Here is a 19,561-nt window from a genome sequence, read left to right as displayed (position 1 = left end):
ATCCAGGACAAATGGAGAGCCTGCTGGTGCCCGGGCTCATAGAAGGAAGGACTACGTCACCTCCCTAGCCACTCGATTCAGTGACAGTGAGCCCATCCCCTCCAGGACCAGGCCCCCACTGCCACCAGGGCACCCAGAGATCCTGAACAGGCCTTCGTGAACTGCTGCCCACAGCACAGGCTGTGCAACAGGAAGGCTCGGCGCAGCTGGGGGCCTATGGGACAGATGTTGACTTTGCAATCGACAAAATTAAAATGCTGGAAAGTAAAGCAGTGCTGTAGGTGTGGTAGGAAGAGCACTGGACTGGAAGTCAGGAAGGTCAAGCTCTAGTTTCCTCTTATAGAAAGTGGGGGGGGAGGGGAGGATGCTGGGGGACAACAGAAGTGGTTCCCTGCTAGCACTAATGGTTCTCAACTTCACAGACCACTCACCCCGCGCTCTTTGCTGAGCACTCAGCAGCAGCGGCTATGAAAACAGGTGTCCCAGCAGAGGAGCACTGAGACTGTAAAAGGCAGGTACTTCCAGGAGGCTCTGGAACAAGGACAAGATTCTTTCTCACCTCTTCGGGCATCCCAGCCCTCCAGGAGGCAGGCAAGCCTGTGCTGGCAGGACCTCCTCACAGCCAGGGATGGAAGAGGTCCCACCTCAAGCCAAGGCTCCTCACAGCCTCACCTCCATCATCATCCCAGCCCCCTTCCTCTTCACTAACCTCAAGGCAGCCCCATGGAGAACGCAGGGCAGAGACTGCATTCCTCCTCATGTCCACAGATGAGTAAACTGAGACTCAGGGTGTGGGGAGGACTTGCTATTAAGTTGAAAACAGACAACTCAGATCTTCAGAATCCAAGCATGGTGCACTCCCCACTGCTACACACTGCCTCTCCCAGAGGCTTTGTAGAGGCATGAATGGGGCAGATCTCTTGGCTCCTGGCTCTGTTATAGCTCTGATCACAGAGCTACTGTAAGCCAGGCACTCTGCCAGGTGCTTCTCTCATCCTTTATCTAGTAAATCTTCACTACCACCTAGTAAATAAACGTTACTAACCACATTTTACAAATGAATAAACGCAGGTCTAAAGTTCAATAGACATGTGTCCAAAGACACACAACTAGGATGTGGTCAGAATTCACCACCAGTCAGGCTGACTCAAAGCCCTGGCTCCTCCCACTACACTTCACTGCCTTCGTGTGTCTGCGTCCTCCACATGGGCTGGGACTGAGACTCTTACTCGTGTATGCCTGGCCCATAGCAGGCATTAGCTAAATGTTAGTTCATGGAATTATTTTTCCCAAGACTAAAGATTAAAAGGAACAAAGAAGGCTATTTCATACAGATAAAAATTACAATCCAACCAGAACATACAATAATCACAAAATTTTATGCTCCAGGGACTTCCCTGGTGGCGCAGTGGTTAAGAATCCGCCTGCCAATGCAGGGGACACGGGTTTGATCTCTGGTCCAAGAAGATCCCACATGCTGCAGAACAACTAAGTCCGTGCGCCACAACTACTGAAGCCCACACACCTAGAGCCTGTGCTCTGCAACAAGAGAAGCCACCACAGTGAGAAGCCTGCGCACCGCAACAAAGCGTAGCCAAGTAGACCCCGCTCACGGCAACTAGAGAAAGCCCGCAAGCAGCAGCGAAGACCCAACGCAGCCAAAAATAAATAAATAATTTTTTTTAAAAAAAAAGAAACTTTATGCTCCTAACAACACAGCTTCAAAGTATATAAAGCAAAATTGAATCAAAAGAAAAAAAAAGAAAAGGCAAAATTAGCAAACCTCACAAAGTAGATTTTATACACCTCTATCAGAAATGAACAGAGGAAGTAAGCCACTAGTTCTTAAACTTTTTGGTCTCAGGACCTCTTTACACTCTTAAAAATTATTGAGGTTTTAGATTAAAGCAAAGAACTTTTGTTTATATAGATATCTACCATTTATATCAACATCTACAATGGTTAAAATGAAAACTGAGAAAAAATTTATATATTAATTCATTTCAAATAACCGTAATAATCCCATTATATGTCAACATAAATAAATTTTTGTGAAAAGTAATTACATTTTACAAAACAAAAAAATTTAGTGAGAAGAGTAGCACTGTTTCACTTTTTTTTTTTGGCTGCGTTGGATCTTCGTTGCTGTGCAGGCCTTCTCTAGTTGCGGTGCGCGGGCTTCTCACTGCGGTGGCTTCTCTTGTTGTGGAGCACAGGCTCTAGGCGCGCGGGCTTCAATAGTTGTGGCACACGGGCTCAGTAGTTGTGGCTCACAGGCTCTAGAGTGCAGGCTCAGTAGTTGTGGCGCATGGGCTTAGTTGCTCCGCAGCATGTGGGATCTTCCCGGACCAGGGCTCGAACCCGTGTCCCCTGCACTGGCAGGTGGATTCTTAACCACTGTGCCACCAGGGAAGCCCTGTCTTACACTTTTGCAATCTCTTTCATGTCTAGTTTAATAGAAGACAGATTCTTATATCTCCTGCATTCAATCTGTTGTTACATGTTGTTTTGGTTGACATATATGGAGAAAATTTGGCTTTACAGAGAAATGTAATTGGAAAAGAGTATTTTAATAGCCTTTTTAGATATTATGGCTATCAAATTGATACTACAAAAAAATTGACAGGTGACAATTCCTTAAATGTTGGTTGTAATGTAGAATCTGAATCCACATCAATAAACTTTTCTTACTCAACAGAGTAAAATCCTTAAAATCCATTGGTCTATCTTGCACCTTGAGTGGATCTTCAAATTACGTACAATTTTGACCTTGCGGACTCCCTGAAAGGCACTTGGGGGCCCTCAAGGGAACCCTGACCACAAGGAGAACCACTGAAGTAGGCACTAAAAAAGTAGAAGAATGTAGGATTTGATAACATAATTAGCAATTTTTTTTTTGGCCGCACTGCATGGCTTGCGGGATCTTAGCACGCAGTCCTAACCACTGGACTGCCAGGGAATTCCCCATAAGTAGCAAGTTTAATCTAAGAGTTCTCTATGTAGAACTTTGCTCACAACAAATCATGAATACACATTTTGAACAAGTGGTTCCCTCCATCAGCTGGGGGAAACGTGTGCCTGGACAGACAGCAGACGCTCCAAGATGGACAGATGCCCAGCATGCCAGGTGTCCCACCCAGCTGCCTAGGCCCTGTGACAGCCTCATCAGAAAGGGATACGACATCAGAGCGCAGCCTCTTCCTTTCTCTGGCCACAGGGGGAGAGCATCCTTGAACAGCTACCCCAGGGTGTAGCCCCCCACCTGGGTTCCTTTCCTGTGAAGGGCTTCCCTCCTCAATCTCATCATGGGCCCCATGTCAGGGCGCCTCAGGGGTCCACAAGGCAAAGTTGCCGGGTAAAGCCTACCCATCCTCCTCTTCCAGGAAGTTTCTAGCCTGGCCCCTCTGCTCTTCGGAGCCCCTGGAACTGCCAGGTACAGACTCCCCTAGCTCTCAGACCATGTGTAGTTCTTACATAAGCAGCAGCAGGAACAATGCCTCACTCTGTCCAGGCCAGGCACTGGGATGCCAAGAACAGCAAGGAGACCAGCTACACAGGGAGCCAGCACCTTGTACAACCATCTGGGAACTCCAACACCCCCTGCCAGGGACTGAAACCACAGCTCCCCTGGAGTGCAGAAGCCCTGCCAAGCCCAGAGCGGGTGGTGAGGGGTAAGCTGGAGTACAAGGAACAGAACTGCCGCTGAGAGTCCCAAACCAGAGCCAGGGCCAAGGTGTCCGAGGGAGCTTTCAGAACACACACATTTCTACCCTAAAGTCACACATTCCTTGGCAATCTAACATTCCTAGGTATCTACTATGTGCTGGCATTGTGCAGGAGGCTTTCTTTCCATGCACCATCTTGTATGCCCCTCACAACAACTGCTGAGGTGGTTCTATTTTACAAACAAAGAAGTGAAGGGTTAGAATGGCTAAGTATTTGCCCAAGGTCACTCAGAGAGCATACACTTGGATTTGAACCTGGCTCTTTCCGTCTGCAGAGTCCAGGCTCTTGCACCATTACTACACTGTCTGGCCCTGCAGACAGTGGTCCTTTGCCTTCTGAGTGGTCATCCCCAGAACCTCTTCACGCTGGGGTTGGGAGAGGGAGAAGGGGCAGGAAAGCTTGTTCTCCCCAGACCCAACTAGGTCATCCTGGACATCAAAAGAACATCCTGTCCCACCCTAGGGCTCTGTCTGCTTAATTTTCTTCTGCCTCCTCTGCCCTGCCTTGGGTCTTTTTCTCACAACTGGATCAGATGAAGCAGGGCCTATGCCTTTTGTATTTCTGTAGCCCCATCTGTAGGATACACACCTCGAGCCTTGCACACAGCATGTGTCTGCTGAATATTAAGAGAAGTGATCCTTCACCCCTCTCCACTACCATTGCAAGGATAGATCCATGGGAAGATGGGAGCCTGGAAACATTCAGGAGGATGGGTATGGGGAGGATGTTAGGACAAGAGTGGAGGCAGCAAGTGCCCCAGAACTCCTGCCCCCCCATAGCACCCCAAACCCTCCTACAAGACACCTCCCCAGGGTACCTCCCCACCAAAGGCTGGGGAGTCAGTTCCCCAGCTAGGTTCTCAGGAAGGAGCCCCCCACCACCCCCCACAAGCATCTTGTCCAAAGCTCCTCCCACAGGAAAGCCAATGGAAGGCAGGGTCCAGACAAGGAAAAGACCCCAGACATGGGGTTCCTGAAAGCTGCCTCCTCTCTGATACCTCCCTGGAGGTATCTCCTCTTCAATTCCTTCCTTCTCTAGGCTCCCAGAGGAGGTACAGTCTCCTCCCTCAGCGTTTCCTACCCTAGGCTGGAATTTATCTTAGGGCAGAGTAGTTAAACCCTGGCCTTTGGAACCCAACACCTGGACTCAAATGATGGCTCCTTCGTCTATTAGCAATGTGACCAAGGGCCAGTTACTTCACCTCTCTGAGCACCTCCCACCGCAGTCATTAAGCCTACAGACTCAGAATCCAGACCTCCTGGTCATATCTGGGCTCTGACTCTGGAATCAGACTTCCTGGGTTCAAGTCCTGGCACCAATCTTTACTTAACCTTTTTGTCTCAGTGCCTTTATCTGTAAAGTGAGGATAGTAATAGTATCTGCCCACCTAATAGCATTATTATAAGAATTAAATGAGGTAGTTTATGCAATATGCTCAGAACAGACTTGACACATAGGAAGCACCCAATAAGTGTTAGCTATCATTGGAAATGGTTGATAAGGTTGTGAAGTGCTGTGCAGTGTCTGAAGCACTTAATAAGCGCTCACTAAATAGTAGGCATGATTATCTTTGCCCCCACTAAGCTGTGATGTCCCGGACGTGGGTTCTGGATCATATCCCCCTCTGATTCCCCAGCACCTCGAGCCTTGCACACAGTCAGCACGCTGCCTGGCACCAAGCAGGAGCTCAATAAATGCGTGAGGACTGGGAGTGAAGAACTTGCCTGCCTGGACCAGGAGGGTGTGGGCAGCCAGGAGCCTCCTGCCGAGAGAAGGGAAAACCGAGGTGTTAGGGAAGAGAAAACAGAGCAGAGTGGTAAGGGCCGAGACGGAGAGATAACCAAGTGAAGTGAGTGAGAAAAGGAACAGGAGAGGCTGTGGCGGAGAGAGATAAGGAGGAAGGATGGAGAAGGCGAGGGGCGAGGAAAAAGCCTAGGGAAGTGAGGGATCCCCGGGGAGAGGCGCAAGGCGAGGCTGGGTCAGTGGCAGGGGAGTGGGCGAGCGGGAGAGGGGCGCAGGAGCCGGCGCTGAGCGGGACGCGCAGGCCCCGGGGCAGGAGGCGCAGGGGGGGCGCCACCCTGCCTCCCCGCCTCGGGGCGGGGGCCGGGCGGCCGGAGATTGGCTGGGGCGCGCGGTGAGGCCGGGGCTGGAGCTTCAAGGTGGGAGGCGCCAGGATCACTCTGTGCGCGCGAGCGCGGAACGAGGCTGCCACCCACTTGGGCGACCTCAGCGGCAGGGGAGTATCGGGGGCCTGTGCAGCCATGCGGGCGGCGGCGGGGGGCGCGCGGGCGGCCGCGCTGGCGCTGCTGCTGGGGGCGCTGCACGGGGCGCCGGGGCGCGGCGAAGAGTACGACTACTACGGCTGGCAGACCGAGCCGCTGCACGGGCGCTCGTACTCCAAACCGCCCCAGTGCCTCGACATCCCCGCCGACCTGCCACTCTGCCACACCGTGGGCTACAAGCGCATGCGGCTGCCCAACCTGCTGGAGCACGAGAGCCTGGCCGAGGTGAAGCAGCAGGCGAGCAGCTGGCTGCCGCTGCTGGCCAAGCGCTGCCACTCGGACACGCAGGTCTTCCTCTGCTCACTCTTCGCGCCCGTCTGCCTCGACCGGCCCATCTACCCTTGTCGCTCGCTGTGCGAGGCCGTGCGCGCCGGCTGCGCGCCGCTCATGGAGGCCTATGGCTTTCCCTGGCCCGAGATGCTGCACTGCCACAAGTTCCCCCTGGACAACGACCTCTGCATCGCTGTGCAGTTCGGGCACTTGCCCGCCACCGCGCCTCCAGGTAGCGCTGCCGCCGCCGCCACCTCCCTATCCCCAGCCCCCAGCGCCCCGCACGCTCCGACGCGATAGATGCCGCTCCCCCAACCCCTTAGCACAGCTCTTCAAGCCCCCAGAGGTGCCACACACACACGTCTTTGCTCAGCCCTGCATGTCGCCCGAAGCCTACCAGCCTTCCCACCTGCGGCTGTGGACATTCCCACTGGTTCTCCCCCATTCCAACTCCGTTCCTGAAACCTCCCCCACTTCCCTCACAGCTCCCACCTTCCCAAGCTTCTGGAATCCCTGGGGGAGCCCAATGCTGTCACTCCATCCTGAGGCCTCCAATAAATGCCTTATCACCTCTCTCAGCCCACAAATGCCCAGGATTGCTAAGCACACTCTGGGCTATGAATTCCACCCTGTCCCCATTTTCTGCACGTGGGAACCCTAAATTTTCCCACTCTTTCCCCAGTCCCCCAGGTTGGGAGACCTTTGGGTAAGGCTCAGTGCAGAAGAGTGAGCAGATTGCTAGGCTTGGCCCCTGACAAGGAGCCCTTGGGCAAGTTGCTCAACTCTGAGCCTTGGTTTCCTCAAGGAAGCAATCCCAGATTCCCAAAATTTATGAGATCCTAAGTGCCGCCTCCCACCCACCCACCCCCAATCCCATTACCCCTAATTCCTCTCTGGTCTCAGCCCCCCTTCACTGTGCACCCCCTCTGCCAGACTCCTTCCAGGCAGAGTAAGCCCAGGCTGGGCACCAGACAGGAGGATAAACAGTGGCACCCAGCAGGGCATCTTTGCCTGGGTGGCTAATACCCAGAATCTAGGGAGCTCCTGGCTCTGGGACTCTCCCAAGGGGCAGCACCACTCCCCCATTTTCCATTTGACCCGGCCCCCCAGAAACAACTGGACTCCACCACACCCCACCCACCCCTCAAAGCTAACCTCACCCATGCAGTCCCCAGTCCTACACAACCACACAGGATCTGAGAGTTGCAGCTGGGTGGGGGTCCTGTGACCAAAGAGTGTTGAGAGAAGAGAAACCCCCTATTGTCAGGTTAGTAATGGGACCAGGAAGCAGGGGAGAAAGATGCAGTTCAAGCAGAGACAGCATAGTCCCCAGCAGGGATCCTAGGCATGGCTCCTTTATTCTGGTTTTCTTGGAGCCCAAACATTAACATCCTGGAAAGCAGGGAAATCCCAGGCTTGGATTCCCGCCTGGCTCTGCCCTCCCACTCTCACCCGCTTTGAGCCCCTCTCTCGCCGATGATGGGGCACCCACCAGAAGGCAGAGACACAGAGCGAGGGCAGATGCTGTGTGGTAGGACCAGAGGCAGCCCGAGGTGTCTGTGTGCCCAACAGACAAAACTGAGAATATTTCATACAAAAAGAGTTTTGGCTTCCCTTGAAAAATCGGAAGTTCTGGTAATGCTAAAGTGGGTGCTCCTCAGTTTACCACAGTCCCTGCCCTGCCGGCGTCACTCATTTACCCACCTGTCTGGAGCCTGGGTTCCTAGAAAGACCCCGCAAACATCCCCACCCTAGCACTAGTCTAGGAGTCACAAATCCTGAGTTCTAAGCTCAATTCTCACTAGCTTTGCAGATTTGGGTAGCCACTCTGGACCTCGGTTTCCTTTTCTTTAAAAGAGGAATAATGGGGCTTCCCTGGTGGCGCAGTGGTTGAGAGTCTGCCTGCCGATGCAGGGGACATGGGTTCGTGCCCCGCTCTGGGAAGATCCCACATGCCACGGAGCAGCTAGGCCCGTGAGCCATGGCCGCTGAGCCTGCGCGTCCGGAGCCTGTGCTCCGCAGTGGGAGAGGCCACAACGGTGAGAGGCCCGCGTACCGCAAAAAAAAAAAAAGAAAGAAAAAAGAGGAATAACGATACCTACTTCATAGGCTGAGGACTAAATGAGACAAAATTTAGAAAAAGACAGAGCACATCATGGTCACAGCTGCCAGGGTCATGGGGCAATCATGCCCACCTGGTCAGTTTTGTCGCTTCACGACCTTTTGAACTTCACAAGCACTCAGCGAGCATTATCATTATCATCATCCTGTTTCCTGATGAGGAAGTGGAGGCTTGAGGGGGAGGTGGCTGGTCAGTGGGGCAGCCTGAACCCTAAGTGGCTCTATGGACTTTGATCCCCTCTCCCCACCCCTGCTTCTCTCTCCAGTGACCAAGATCTGTGCCCAGTGTGAGATGGAGCACAGCGCTGATGGCCTCATGGAGCAGATGTGTTCCAGCGACTTCGGTGAGTGTAGAGCCCACGTGGCCACTGCCCTCTCCCCAGAGAAATGTACCTCTTTTTTGCATGTCATCCCAGGGACTTCAAAAGCCCCTCAAGGCCATGGTCCATCCCTGGCCAGGGCTCCGACAGCCCTCCCTTGACACTCTCTACAGAGGGGCCTCCAGGGCTGGATTCTCTTTAGGGGAAGGAGGCTTGGCCCAGAGATGGATGGAGGTAGCAGAGGGGAGAGATGGGCTCCAGGATGGAAGTGCAGCCCCCTTGTCCCTGGGCACCTCTGCCTAGTACCTGATGCACCTCTGGCCAGGGGAGCTGTGGTCACCCGTCCCACAGCTTCATCCTGGAGCCTCCCCATTCCTGGGGCAGTCAGGACTTGGCTCCTGTGCGGACCACGCAGCCCAGCCATGTGGTCTTGGCCAGGTCAGCTCCCCTTTTGTGTCTTAGCCTCCTCTGTCTATGAAAAAGAGAAAGCAATGAAACCCTTCCTGCGACAGGTCTTTGATGTCGTTAGTCTGTTTGGAAAGAGGACACTACTACTGCAAGGTGTGTGCGTGCCCGAGAGAGAAAGAGGGTGTGGGGGAGAAGGAAAGACATTTTATAACACTGTCCTTTCCTGGGTGGCCAAAGTTATTCTCTGGCTTCTCCCTGGCTGCTCCCAGAGATGGGGACCCAGAGGCCCGCAGAAGGAGGACCCTGGCCTAAGTGACCGCCGCTAACTCCATTAGGCTCTCTGGCCTTCAACCACCTCCTCCACTACCCCACACACTCACACTCCTACACACACCGCAGACATTCTCTCACACACAAAAACACACAGCACCACACTCCACACTCCCACCCACACCACACAGTCGCACACAAATTACAGCAGTGGGTTCGCCCAGCAAGAGCTGGTTGTATGCGGTGCTTCCCAACCCTGCGCTCCGTGACTCAGTGGGTCACGGTGGGAGCACTTACCCATGGAAATCAGCACACGCGACAGAGAAGGGCCCCCCCACCCCCCGCCAGAGCTGGCTGTCTAGCATTTAGAGCCACCACTGCTCCAAACACCACCCCCTTCAACACACACACACACACACACACACACACACACACACACACACACGCAGCCAGAAATCCATTTGGAAGCATCCCCAGAGATCATGAAATCCAGCCTTCCTCCATCACAAGGACGCCCCCTCCACCAAACCCTCCCTCCAACTGGTCAGCTCCACCCCCAATATTTCCCTTCCCCAGGGAGCCCACACCCAGCTCCACTCCCCACAGAGAGCTCTCCACCCTGCACCTGGTGTCATGGAGCGGCACAGGCCAGACCTCAGTTCAACCCAGGCTCTAGAATTCAGGCACATCACCACCTCTCCAAACCTCATTTCCCCACCACGCCTCAAGGATGAAACATGATAATGCCCGTGCGAGTCCAGCACATGATGGGAGCTTCATAAATGTCAGCGTGTACACGCAGAAGCTCCATCTCCCCAAGCCCCAGGCCTGGAGCTTCAGGCAGAGCACCAAGCATGGGGCCACCAGCGTCCTGAGCAAACGTGATGGTTCTCAGGCCATCCCTCTGTCCACCCCGACACACAGTGGTCAAAATGCGCATCAGAGAGATCAAGATAGAGAACGCGGACCGGAAGCTGATTGGAGCCCAGAAAAAGAAGAAACTGCTCAAGCCAGGCCCCCTGAAGCGCAAGGACACCAAGAGGCTGGTGCTGCACATGAAGAACGGCGCTGGCTGCCCCTGCCCGCAGCTGGAGAGCCTGGCCGGCAGCTTCCTGGTCATGGGCCGCAAAGTGGACGGACAGCTGCTGCTTACGGCTGTCTACCGCTGGGACAAGAAGAACAAGGAGATGAAGTTCGCGGTCAAGTTCATGTTCTCCTACCCCTGCTCCCTCTACTATCCCTTCTTCTATGGGGCCGCAGAGCCCCACTGAAGGGCACTCCTCCCTGCCCCACCCAGCCAGCTGTGCCTTGTCTCTGTCTCCACCCCTGGGGCGCACTCTCTCCTCCTGCCCATCTGGCCTCCCCCTACTCCCAGGCTGACCCAGCCCCTGCCGGAGGGTGGTTCATGCAGAGCTGCTACCAGCACAGGCACTAAGGGATGGACATGGAGCCAGGCTGTCCTTGACCGAGGGGTTCTGGGGTCCTTGAAGGTTTCCTCCCATAGGAGCAGAGGTTTCTCAGTTGGGAGAAAGTAGGCAGAGAGAAAAGAGAGCTCTAAGCAGCCTGAGGAGGTGGTTTCCAGGATAGCCGGTGGTGTCAGCTCCCCTCTGTTGGCGGTGGGGCCTCGCCTGGGAGAGGGAAGTCCTGGTATTAGGCTGAGCTACTTGAGAGACAGTTCTTGGCCCCCAGGGCCCCTTCACGTGTCCTCATTGTAGCCCCCCCAAAAGGAAAGGGTCACAGTGCCCTCCAGCCACACCTCCCCTCCTTCCCCGTCTCTGCTCGTTCCCCTTCCCGCTGGACCGGAGAGAAGCCCAGCCCAGCCCCGCTCCCAGAGGCGCACTCCTCAGCCTCCACATGTCCCTTTTATCCTGATGACCAGTAAATTACTGCTACTGCTGTGAGGCCATAGATACTAGACTGATGCAGGCAGGGTTTGGTTTTCTATTTTAAGTTTTTAATTAAATCAAAGAAAACAAACTGGTTTTAACCAGGTGATTTCTTTATCAGCTGGTTCCTCGGTGGGGTGTTCAGAAACGACTTCGCGAAAGGGGCCTTTTTGTAACCCACGGCCTGTCCACACAGACATACTTGGAATGCCTAAAAAGAGCAATTCCCATGTTTTCGCAGGATCCCCCGAGAACACATAGAGAGGGTCACCCTTCTCATCCTCACAAGACTAACTGAGCAATGGAGATGACTGTCCTTTTGTCTCAGAGGGAGGACAGAGATGCCAAGTTCCCCAGCCTTCTCCCACCATCAGAAGGCTCCCACAGTCCTGCAGCATCTCCCTGACACGGGCAGTGCCTGCTCTGAGGAGCGCCCAAAAGGCTGGGCCACAGGGAACTACTCTGAAGACCCAGACGCCTAAACGTGTCACTCCTACCCCTAGAGCTCAAACACCCCTGGGCACTGGACGTGTAGGAGATGATGGTGTGGACAGGTGCTACTCCAAGCTGGTCCCTGGACCACAGCATCAGTATCATCTCAGAGCTGGTGAGAACCACAGAAGCTCAGGCCCCACCCCACACCTGCATTTTAATACATAAACCTTCGTATCATCTAGGGAGCTTTTACAAATTACTGGGCTCTACTCTAAATCAATTAAATCTGAACCTCTGGAGGGTGGTCCAAAATCAGCATTTCTAGATGCCCACTGGGGCGGTGTGCAGCCAGGGCTGAGAACCTCCATCCGGATAAGCCGACAGCTAAGGCAGGAGGGCGAGGGGCTGAGGCTATCTCAGGCTGGAAGGGTCCTGGTCCTGCACGCGGGGAGCGGACCAGCTGTAATGCCTCAGGGGGCTTCTTCAGCGAGCTCAGTGCAGATGGAGGCTGCTACCTTGAGCTGGATGGGACAGCGAGGGGAGAAGGCTTGAAAAGGAGGTGACAGGCTGCTGTCAGTAACGCGTCCAGAACTCGGGAGGGGTGGTGCCCGGAAAGAGTCCTGAGGTGACCGCCAGCGGATGCTGAGGGACAGGGCAGACGTACCCAGAGCAGGGGGCTGGGGACACCCCCAGAAGGCTTTCCTCACCAACTGGGGTACAGCTGGGATGCCAAGTCCAGTCAAGGCCTGCTGATCCTCCAAAACAATGGAGCCACGTTCTCTTGAGGTGAGGAAAACCCTGGCTTGCTTCCGCAGCTCTCAGAGGAGCGCGCTGCCACAGAGGAACAAGGGGCCAGTGCGGGCTAACAGGTGGTCTGACAGCCTGCCCATAAATCACCTCCCTGGCAGTCAGGTGCCCCACACAGGTCAGGGGCGGCCGCGGCCTGCGTGTTTCTCCTCACCTCTGAGGAAGCCGCTGCCTCCCACCCTCGCCCAAAGCCGGCCCAGCCCACCTGGCTCCCTGAAACCGCCCCTTGTCTTCCAGCCTCCTACCCCGACCAAATATTTACGGGCCCTTCTAGGGTCAACCAGGACCAGGGATTCTTTTTTCACTGAACACACAGGACTCAGGCTGCTTCTGGCCAGAGCACAATACTGACCTCTGTCAGGTGCTGGCAGCCCATGAGAGGGAGCGGGCGGGGAGGGGCTCCCTTAGCCCATCCTGTGAGGCCCCAGCAAGGCGCTCCTCACCCACCGCCACAAAGGGGTCAGGCCCTGCTCTGCACCTTGGCTCTGTCCCCGGCACCTGCCGTCAGAGCCCCCGGCAGTCTCTTCCCTGGGACCAAAGACCAAGGAGGCCCTGCAAGGCCTGAGCGCTCCCTGCATTCAGTTCAGCCACAGAACACTCCCTCCTGGCCAGCCTGAGACAGGCAGCTGGTGGTGCCCAGCGAGCATCTGCACGGCGTACCGGTGAATGATGGCATCTGACCGCGTGGAGCAGAACCCTCCAGAAACAGCGGGGCTTCCCCACTCAAGAGATCCAGAGGTGGGAGGTCCGTGTCCCAGGCTCATTCTGCCTTCCTGCTCTGCCAGTGGGTGGTGCCTCCTCCTCCCAACTTCTCAGCCACATTCCAGGGAGCAAGGCGGGAAAGGGCTAAGAGCAGAAGCGGCGCGTCAGCTGCCTCTGGCCCTTTTGATCAGGAAAACAGTAATTTCCCAACAAGTCCCACCTGGTAGATTTCTACTTCTCGCTCACCAGCCAAAACTAAGCTCACCAGCCAAAACTAAGTCACATGGCCAGTCCAAGTTGCAAGGGAGCAGAGGAAGTGTTTCAGCTGGGTGCAAAATGAGAGTTCTGATAGAGAACAGAAGGGTTTTGGGGTAGGCCCATGACACTCAGGATCAGGCGAGAAGAGGCCAGTTCTGGTTTCCAGTGCTGTGACTTAATGACCATGTGACATTGGGGACGTTTCCCAGCTGGAAAACGAAGTGATCCTGTCTACTTCACAGGGCGGCTGAGTGTTAAGCAGGGAAATGTATGAAAAATACCTGGCAACAATGCCCAGCATTTAGAAGATGCTCATTAAATGGTAATTAGTATTTTTATTAACCAAAGGCCTTGACCTAGCACAGTGCCTGCACAAAATAAGTGCTTATTAAATTCCTAATTGATTTGTTAATCAACTAAGAAATGCTACTGGCAGGAAGGCAAGGAAAAGACAGGAACATCTTATCTAAAGGCCAGAACTGTTACTTCCCGAAGGGGGAGAGAATTCACATTTGTGGTTTTGCATCAGAAAATACATCCCCAGGTAGTATGTAGGGCAATAGAGAAAAGAAGACGTATAATACTATAGTAGCATTCAGTATATATCAAGCCCATTAATATATAAATATTCAAGCACTTGGGCATTTTAATTTAAGCCTCCTGAGGTAGGTACTATTATTATCCCCATTTTAATGGTGAGGAGACTGAGGTTCAGAAAGGTTAATGAACTCATTGAAGGACACACAGCTGTACTTAGTGGTGTGGTTAGGATTTGACCCCATGCTCTTAACCCCTGTACTACTGCCTGCAGGCGGCAAAGCTGAGGACAGGTGGGCAGGATCAGAGTACAAGCAGCCATGCGTCTGTTACCCTGCCTCACAGGAAGATTTCTGGGGACCCTGCTCAGATCTCACTCCAAGCACCCTGAGAGCAGCAGAAGAGCCATCCTTGAATGGCTTTTCTCCCGAATCCCAGGGCAGCCCACCCCTTCGCCCCTCCTCCTCTCTCAGCCCCATCAGCATCCAGCCTCTCGGGTCCCACAAAGGAAGCTCACATCCCACAACTGTTTAGTCGACTGTAATCCTGGCTAAAGTTCACTCCTTGGGAAATCCAACGTGGGGGGTGGTTGCTGCTGGAATGTGTGTGGCTGGGACCCAGTGTCCCAGCCCAGACAGCAGGCTCTGCTGGGGCCAGGGGAATCCAGAACCTCCAGCCCCCAGCTGTGGCAGAGAATGGAATGTGCTACTCTAGGGTGTTGCAACAGACCCAGCCAAGGAGATGGGGCAGTGCTGGGAGCTGGGGGAGCTCCTGCCACAAGGCTGCCTCTGTTCCCCTGGAGGCTGAGCCCACTTCACTAGGGCTGGTGGTGGGCAGGCCCTCCTGTTAGCTCAATGGCTCAGAACCTCCTGGAGCTAGTGGGAACAAGGCAGAACAGAAGGGAGGTGACAGCCAGGACTGCTATGGTGACCAGTTTCTCTGAGGCATCCACAAGCACCTGTGGCACAGTTCACATTGCGGCTCCATGGCTTACTAGCTGTGTGACCTGGGGCAGGTTACTTAACCTCCCTAGGCCTCCACTTACTCATCGGGGAAATGGAGTTAATGGTAGAACTTAGCTTTGGGGACAGTCACGAGGTTTAAATGAGATGACACACTCAGCATACTGCCCAGTACAAGTGCTCAATAAACGTAGGTATTATGATCTTAGAGCCACCAGCTGCAGGATAGATGCTGGAGCCAGGGCCTCGAAGGTTCCATGGAGACAAAGGGATGAAAATGGCACTTCGTTTGGCTTCAGCTCTGAGAGCCAGGTGACCAGCGACCTCAAATCCCAAAGACCCCACAAACCACGGCCAGTTCAAGGTCTGCCAAGGCTCACTGGAGGCTGCTCCCCACCACTAGCAACCCATGAAAAGATGGCCAGAACCCTCAACCCATGCCAGGCCGTGGGAGCTGGCCATCCATCCAGGTCTGCCCAGCAGGTTCCAGGGCTGTCGCAGACCTGGCTACTGTCCCCTCACTTGGTCCCTGAGAACAAACTGGGAAGCATCTTTTAAACCAGGCATCCAATTCTACAACGGACAATCTGCTTTCCAGGCCATCCCACCTTTGGTCCTCTCCATGCTGTGGACCCCAGGCAGCGGGAAGGCACAATCCACTGCTAGTAAAACCCTCCATGGCTCCATTTTCCCAGTGGCACCTGCACTTTGAAGATGTCCATCACTGGCCTGCTCTGAGGCCCTCACACGCACCTCAAGGGGACAAGGAGGTGGCTTTCCTTCTATGAGGCCACTGACCCCAAATGATGAAAACCATGTTTCTCACACTCTGAATCCCATGTCCTGAAAGCTACTTGTGCTATAGTCTGTATTTCACCATTAGACATTGTTTTCATTTTCCCAACATAAAATATTGACTCTGCTTTTTCAAACTATACTCTGGCCTCATTCTTTCCTGAAAATAATCTATGATTATTCTCTGGTTTTAAAAAAAATTGCTGTTCCAAGCCATGCAGGGCAGAGTTGTTTTGATATTCCTAAAGATGGCCAGAATGAGAGAAATGAGTTAGTGTTTATTGAGCATTTACTATGTGCCAGGCACCTCGCTTCCCACCTGGAGTGGACTATCTCATTTAATCCTCACAGCAGCCACACAAGATAGAGATCACTATCTACCCACTTTACAGATGAGGAAAGCACAAAAAGGCTTGGGGGCAAGGCCCCTGCAGCAACTCCAGTGTGGCTGCAGCCAATGGTAGAACAGGGCCAAGTGTGGAGCCGGTCCATCGCAGCACCCGCCTCTACTGTCACCGGGATGCTCTCTAGCTAGTGCAGGCTGCTCCTGCTCTAAGGGAAGTCCCTTCTGGTTCCATCCTCCAATGCTGCGGGGAACCTGCATCTTCAAATGGGTATGGTGTGGCTCCCACAGTGAGGGGCTGGACTGGATTATCTCTGAGCATCCCTCCAACTGACCTACTATGACACACGCCCTCCATGAGAAAAACTGCCTTCCTGGGCCTGTGCTACCACTGCTGTCCCCTTTTGCTCAAAAGCCCTACTTTCCACTCCTCCAGCATCTTTACTGTTCCTCTGGACTACCAGGCTACTGAGGTCGCTTTGGTACTTTTTTTTGCCACTTTGGTACTTTTTAAAGTGAACATGCTCTTCTGTAAAAACTGCTAGGACAAGGTTCTGGCTGCTTCCCTGTCTCTTGGGGCCCCCTGCTGGGGCTCCCCCGTACTAGGGGAAGTTCCCAGACCGAGGCCTCAGTGTGCTGCGAGGACCCCTCAGGCACCGCAGTCTGAGTTGTACGTGCATGGGGTCATGAGGATGTGGCTGCAACCTGACCTCGACTCCAAGGCAGAGTCTCTCCACCCCCCTTTACTGCCTTGGGCCGAAGGTCTTGAAGACACCGCTTATATCCAGCTGTGGTCTGCAAAGTGCCATGCCAAGCCTCTTGCAGCCACTGCTTAACCTCCCTGGGCCTCAATTTCCTCCCCTGTAAAATGGGAAGAAAAAGTGCCTGCCTCTTAGGGCCGTCTTGAGGATTAAATGAAATAATGTGTGTAAAGCACGTATCACAGCGCCTGGCACCCAGTAAACACCCCCCAAACCCCAGCTCCCAGGGAACTGCTTCTACTTCCCACCTCACAGCCAATCCTCTTTCCGGCTGGTTCTCAGCCTCCCCCAGGGCTGATCCTTTTCTGCTTTCTCAGAGGGATTAGCTAAAATCTTTCCATTCTAAAGCCTGCATTGCTTAGTATTTACCAAGTTCTGGTCCCCAGCCCAACCCCCAGCCCTCACAATGTGGTCACAAGTCAATCCAACAGGCATCTCGCTGAGCCCCTCCTGCGCAAGGCACAGCTTTCCTACCCCAACCCCAGCTCACACCCCAACTTCAGCCTCCGCAGCCCCTCCGCCCCGTCTTGCAGACACAGCCCAGGCCTGCAAACTCGGCCAGTGCTGGGGGGGACCTGGCTCTCCAGCCTCAGGGAGAGGGGGCATGCAAGGACCAGGACGAAAACATAGGAAGCTTGAGGCCTTTTTATTGACAATTCTCCATATACACAGACATCCTTTTAGTTCCTCTCCAGTGTAAATAAAGCACAAGCACTTAACTCTCATATCTCCACAGGACCCAAGGAAGGGGGACCCTTAACTCTCATATCTCCACAGGAGCCCAAGGAAAGGGGTCTACCAAAGCCCGCCTGGTTCCCCAGGGACTTGCCCCACTTGGCCTGGAGAAGTCCCCTGGCTCCTAGACTGGTTGGCCTGGAGGGAAAGCTGGCCTAGGATGATCCTTGTCTCCCCAACCTGCCACCTTGTGTCCCTGCTTAGGGTATAGAAACGTCTCCGCCTCCCAGGGTTCTGAGTCCCAGGCAGCCCATGAGTTCAGGGAAGCATCCTAGGGTAGGAGAAGCCCCCGTCCTCTTTATCCCATTCCTTGTGCCACATGTTCCCAGGAACCATGCAATAAATAAATAAATACTTCAAAAAGGCAGGGAAGCTCCTGGGGAAGGAAGGGGTGCCTGAGCCTGCTCATGGCTTAGGGAGAGACACTGTGCCCCTAGAAGCCCAGAGTGAACGTGAAATTGTTGGAGAGGGGACAGGGACCCCAAGTGGCCTTATCCCATAACTGCTGTCCTGCTGGAGAACAGCCCTGGAATCTGAGACCCAGCCCAGCGAGATCCTACACTTCTCAGGCCCCCAAAGGTTGAGGGCTTCAGGACCTCTGCTCTGCTTCCTGGTCTCACACTCCATGGGACAAGGGGCCAGGGAGGGGAATTGTAGCTCTAGGCCAGAGAAGGGGTGCCCAAGGCTCTGAACACAGGAAGCAGGAGTGATCTGAGTGCCCAGCATCTACTGGGCAGAGCTGAAAAGACCAGAATAACATGTGGGCTGAGATTCTGTAAGTCAAGGTCCCTGCAAGGTGGGGCTGAGGCCCTCTGAGCTGCCGGGGTGCCCGTTTTGCTCTGCTTAACACTGAAGGATTCTGCCAGGCCCTCCTAGACACGTCCTCCTCTGGGGGAATTTGGGAACTTCAACCCTGTTTCTAGAAGTACTTTTGGTCTTGATAGCCCTCACCACACCCTCTGGTGGGGAAATGATGAGGTCCTGATGCCTGAAGGGACATTTGAACAGAACTGGGACACGTGCAAGCCCTTCTGCAGGCTCTCAAAGGGCAAGGGCTTGGCCCAATACCCAGCAGGGGAAGAATCTCTTTTCCCAATCTCTGACCTCCAGTCTTCTAGAATTCCCAGGCCTGCAGGGACACCCTGATCCCAGGTGAGACCAGGCCTGGCTCACTGCTGCCCTCTAACTTACATTCCCTGCCCAACCCTGAGTCCACTAACAGCCCAGAGCAGAGCAGGGCAAACACTCCAGTCCTTGTTTGAGAGCAACCACTACTGGCCATCCGTAAGAGTGGAGAACAGCTCCAGAACCCGGCTGGAGTCAGCGAGGGCAGGAAGGGGAAGCCTACCTAGCACTCAGGCCACATTTGCCCAGCACATGCCACATGGGGCTAAGGGTGGGGAGAGCGGGGTCTACTGCTGGCCCCAGGGATAGGCGCCCGCTTGGACCCTGGGCCCTCTTCTCACTTGCTCAAAGTCTGGTTACACGAGGCACACACAAACACAGTCTCTCTCTGGGCTTCAGGGGCTGAAAAGGAGGAAGAACTTGGTGAGATGCTTCCTCGTGCCCTCTGGCTCATGGCCCCAAACACTAGAACCTCCTCCCCACTCCCCGAAGCCCCACACAGACCACCCATCGTCCAGTCTACAAGCTCGCTGTCCCAGCTCACCAGCCTGCCCTCAGAGAATTCTCTTTCCATGGGAACTGGGGACTTTGGGGGTGACCATACCAACAGCAGGCCTCACCCAGATGTTCTATGCATTAGAAATTATTTTAGCACCAAAAGAATACCTTTAAAAATGTTTTTTAAATAAAATACCAGAAGAAAATTTTCCAGAATGTTTTAACAGTGGTTATTATCTCTGGGTGGTAAGATTACAAGATTATTTTTCTCTTCCTTCTTCTTCTGTAATTCCCAAATCTTCTAGAATAAGCGTATGTTA

General features: G+C 54.0%; 2 protein-coding genes across 6 annotated transcripts in view; one reads left to right on the top strand and one right to left on the bottom strand.

Moving 5' to 3' along the window:
- ZFYVE27 (zinc finger FYVE-type containing 27) overlaps positions 1-19,561 on the bottom strand; it is a 67,947-nt gene that overhangs the window by 31,397 nt on the left and 16,989 nt on the right. For 2 of the 5 annotated variants that reach the window (XM_022569123.2, XM_089897991.1), the window contains one exon: positions 1-19,145. This exon is cut by the window's left edge and continues 13,564 nt beyond it. The exons of 2 other annotated variants lie outside the window; for them this stretch is intronic. In XM_022569123.2, coding sequence (XP_022424831.1) covers positions 19,081-19,145 — 65 coding nt within the window. In that variant the 3' untranslated portion in view covers positions 1-19,080. One more of the 5 variants, XM_022569122.2, reaches the window with a different exon arrangement.
- On the top strand, positions 5,515-11,359 carry SFRP5 (secreted frizzled related protein 5). The gene is made up of 3 exons (XM_022569125.3): positions 5,515-6,510; positions 8,666-8,743; positions 10,322-11,359. The coding sequence occupies exons 1-3, from the start codon at positions 5,988-5,990 to the stop codon at positions 10,666-10,668; spliced, it is 948 nt and encodes a 315-aa protein (XP_022424833.1). The 5' UTR covers positions 5,515-5,987; the 3' UTR covers positions 10,669-11,359.

The sequence above is a fragment of the Delphinapterus leucas genome, chromosome 16, assembly GCF_059928025.1.
Source record: "Delphinapterus leucas isolate spDelLeu-1000000601 "Yukka" chromosome 16, BTC_Dleu_Yukka2, whole genome shotgun sequence".
Lineage (NCBI taxonomy): Eukaryota > Metazoa > Chordata > Mammalia > Artiodactyla > Monodontidae > Delphinapterus > Delphinapterus leucas.
The sequence above is the reverse complement of the archived record's forward strand: the minus strand, read 5'-3'. Positions and strand labels throughout refer to the sequence as shown.

Bases quoted from the DNA above. Each gene is read 5' to 3' on its own strand.
- SFRP5 (XM_022569125.3), top strand. From the start codon at position 5,988: ATGCGGGCGGCGGCGGGGGGCGCGCGGGCGGCCGCGCTGGCGCTGCTG. The intron at 6,511-8,665 runs GTAGCGCTGCCG...TTCTCTCTCCAG, and splicing joins GCCCGCCACCGCGCCTCCAG to TGACCAAGATCTGTGCCCAG. The intron at 8,744-10,321 runs GTGAGTGTAGAG...CCCGACACACAG, and splicing joins GATGTGTTCCAGCGACTTCG to TGGTCAAAATGCGCATCAGA.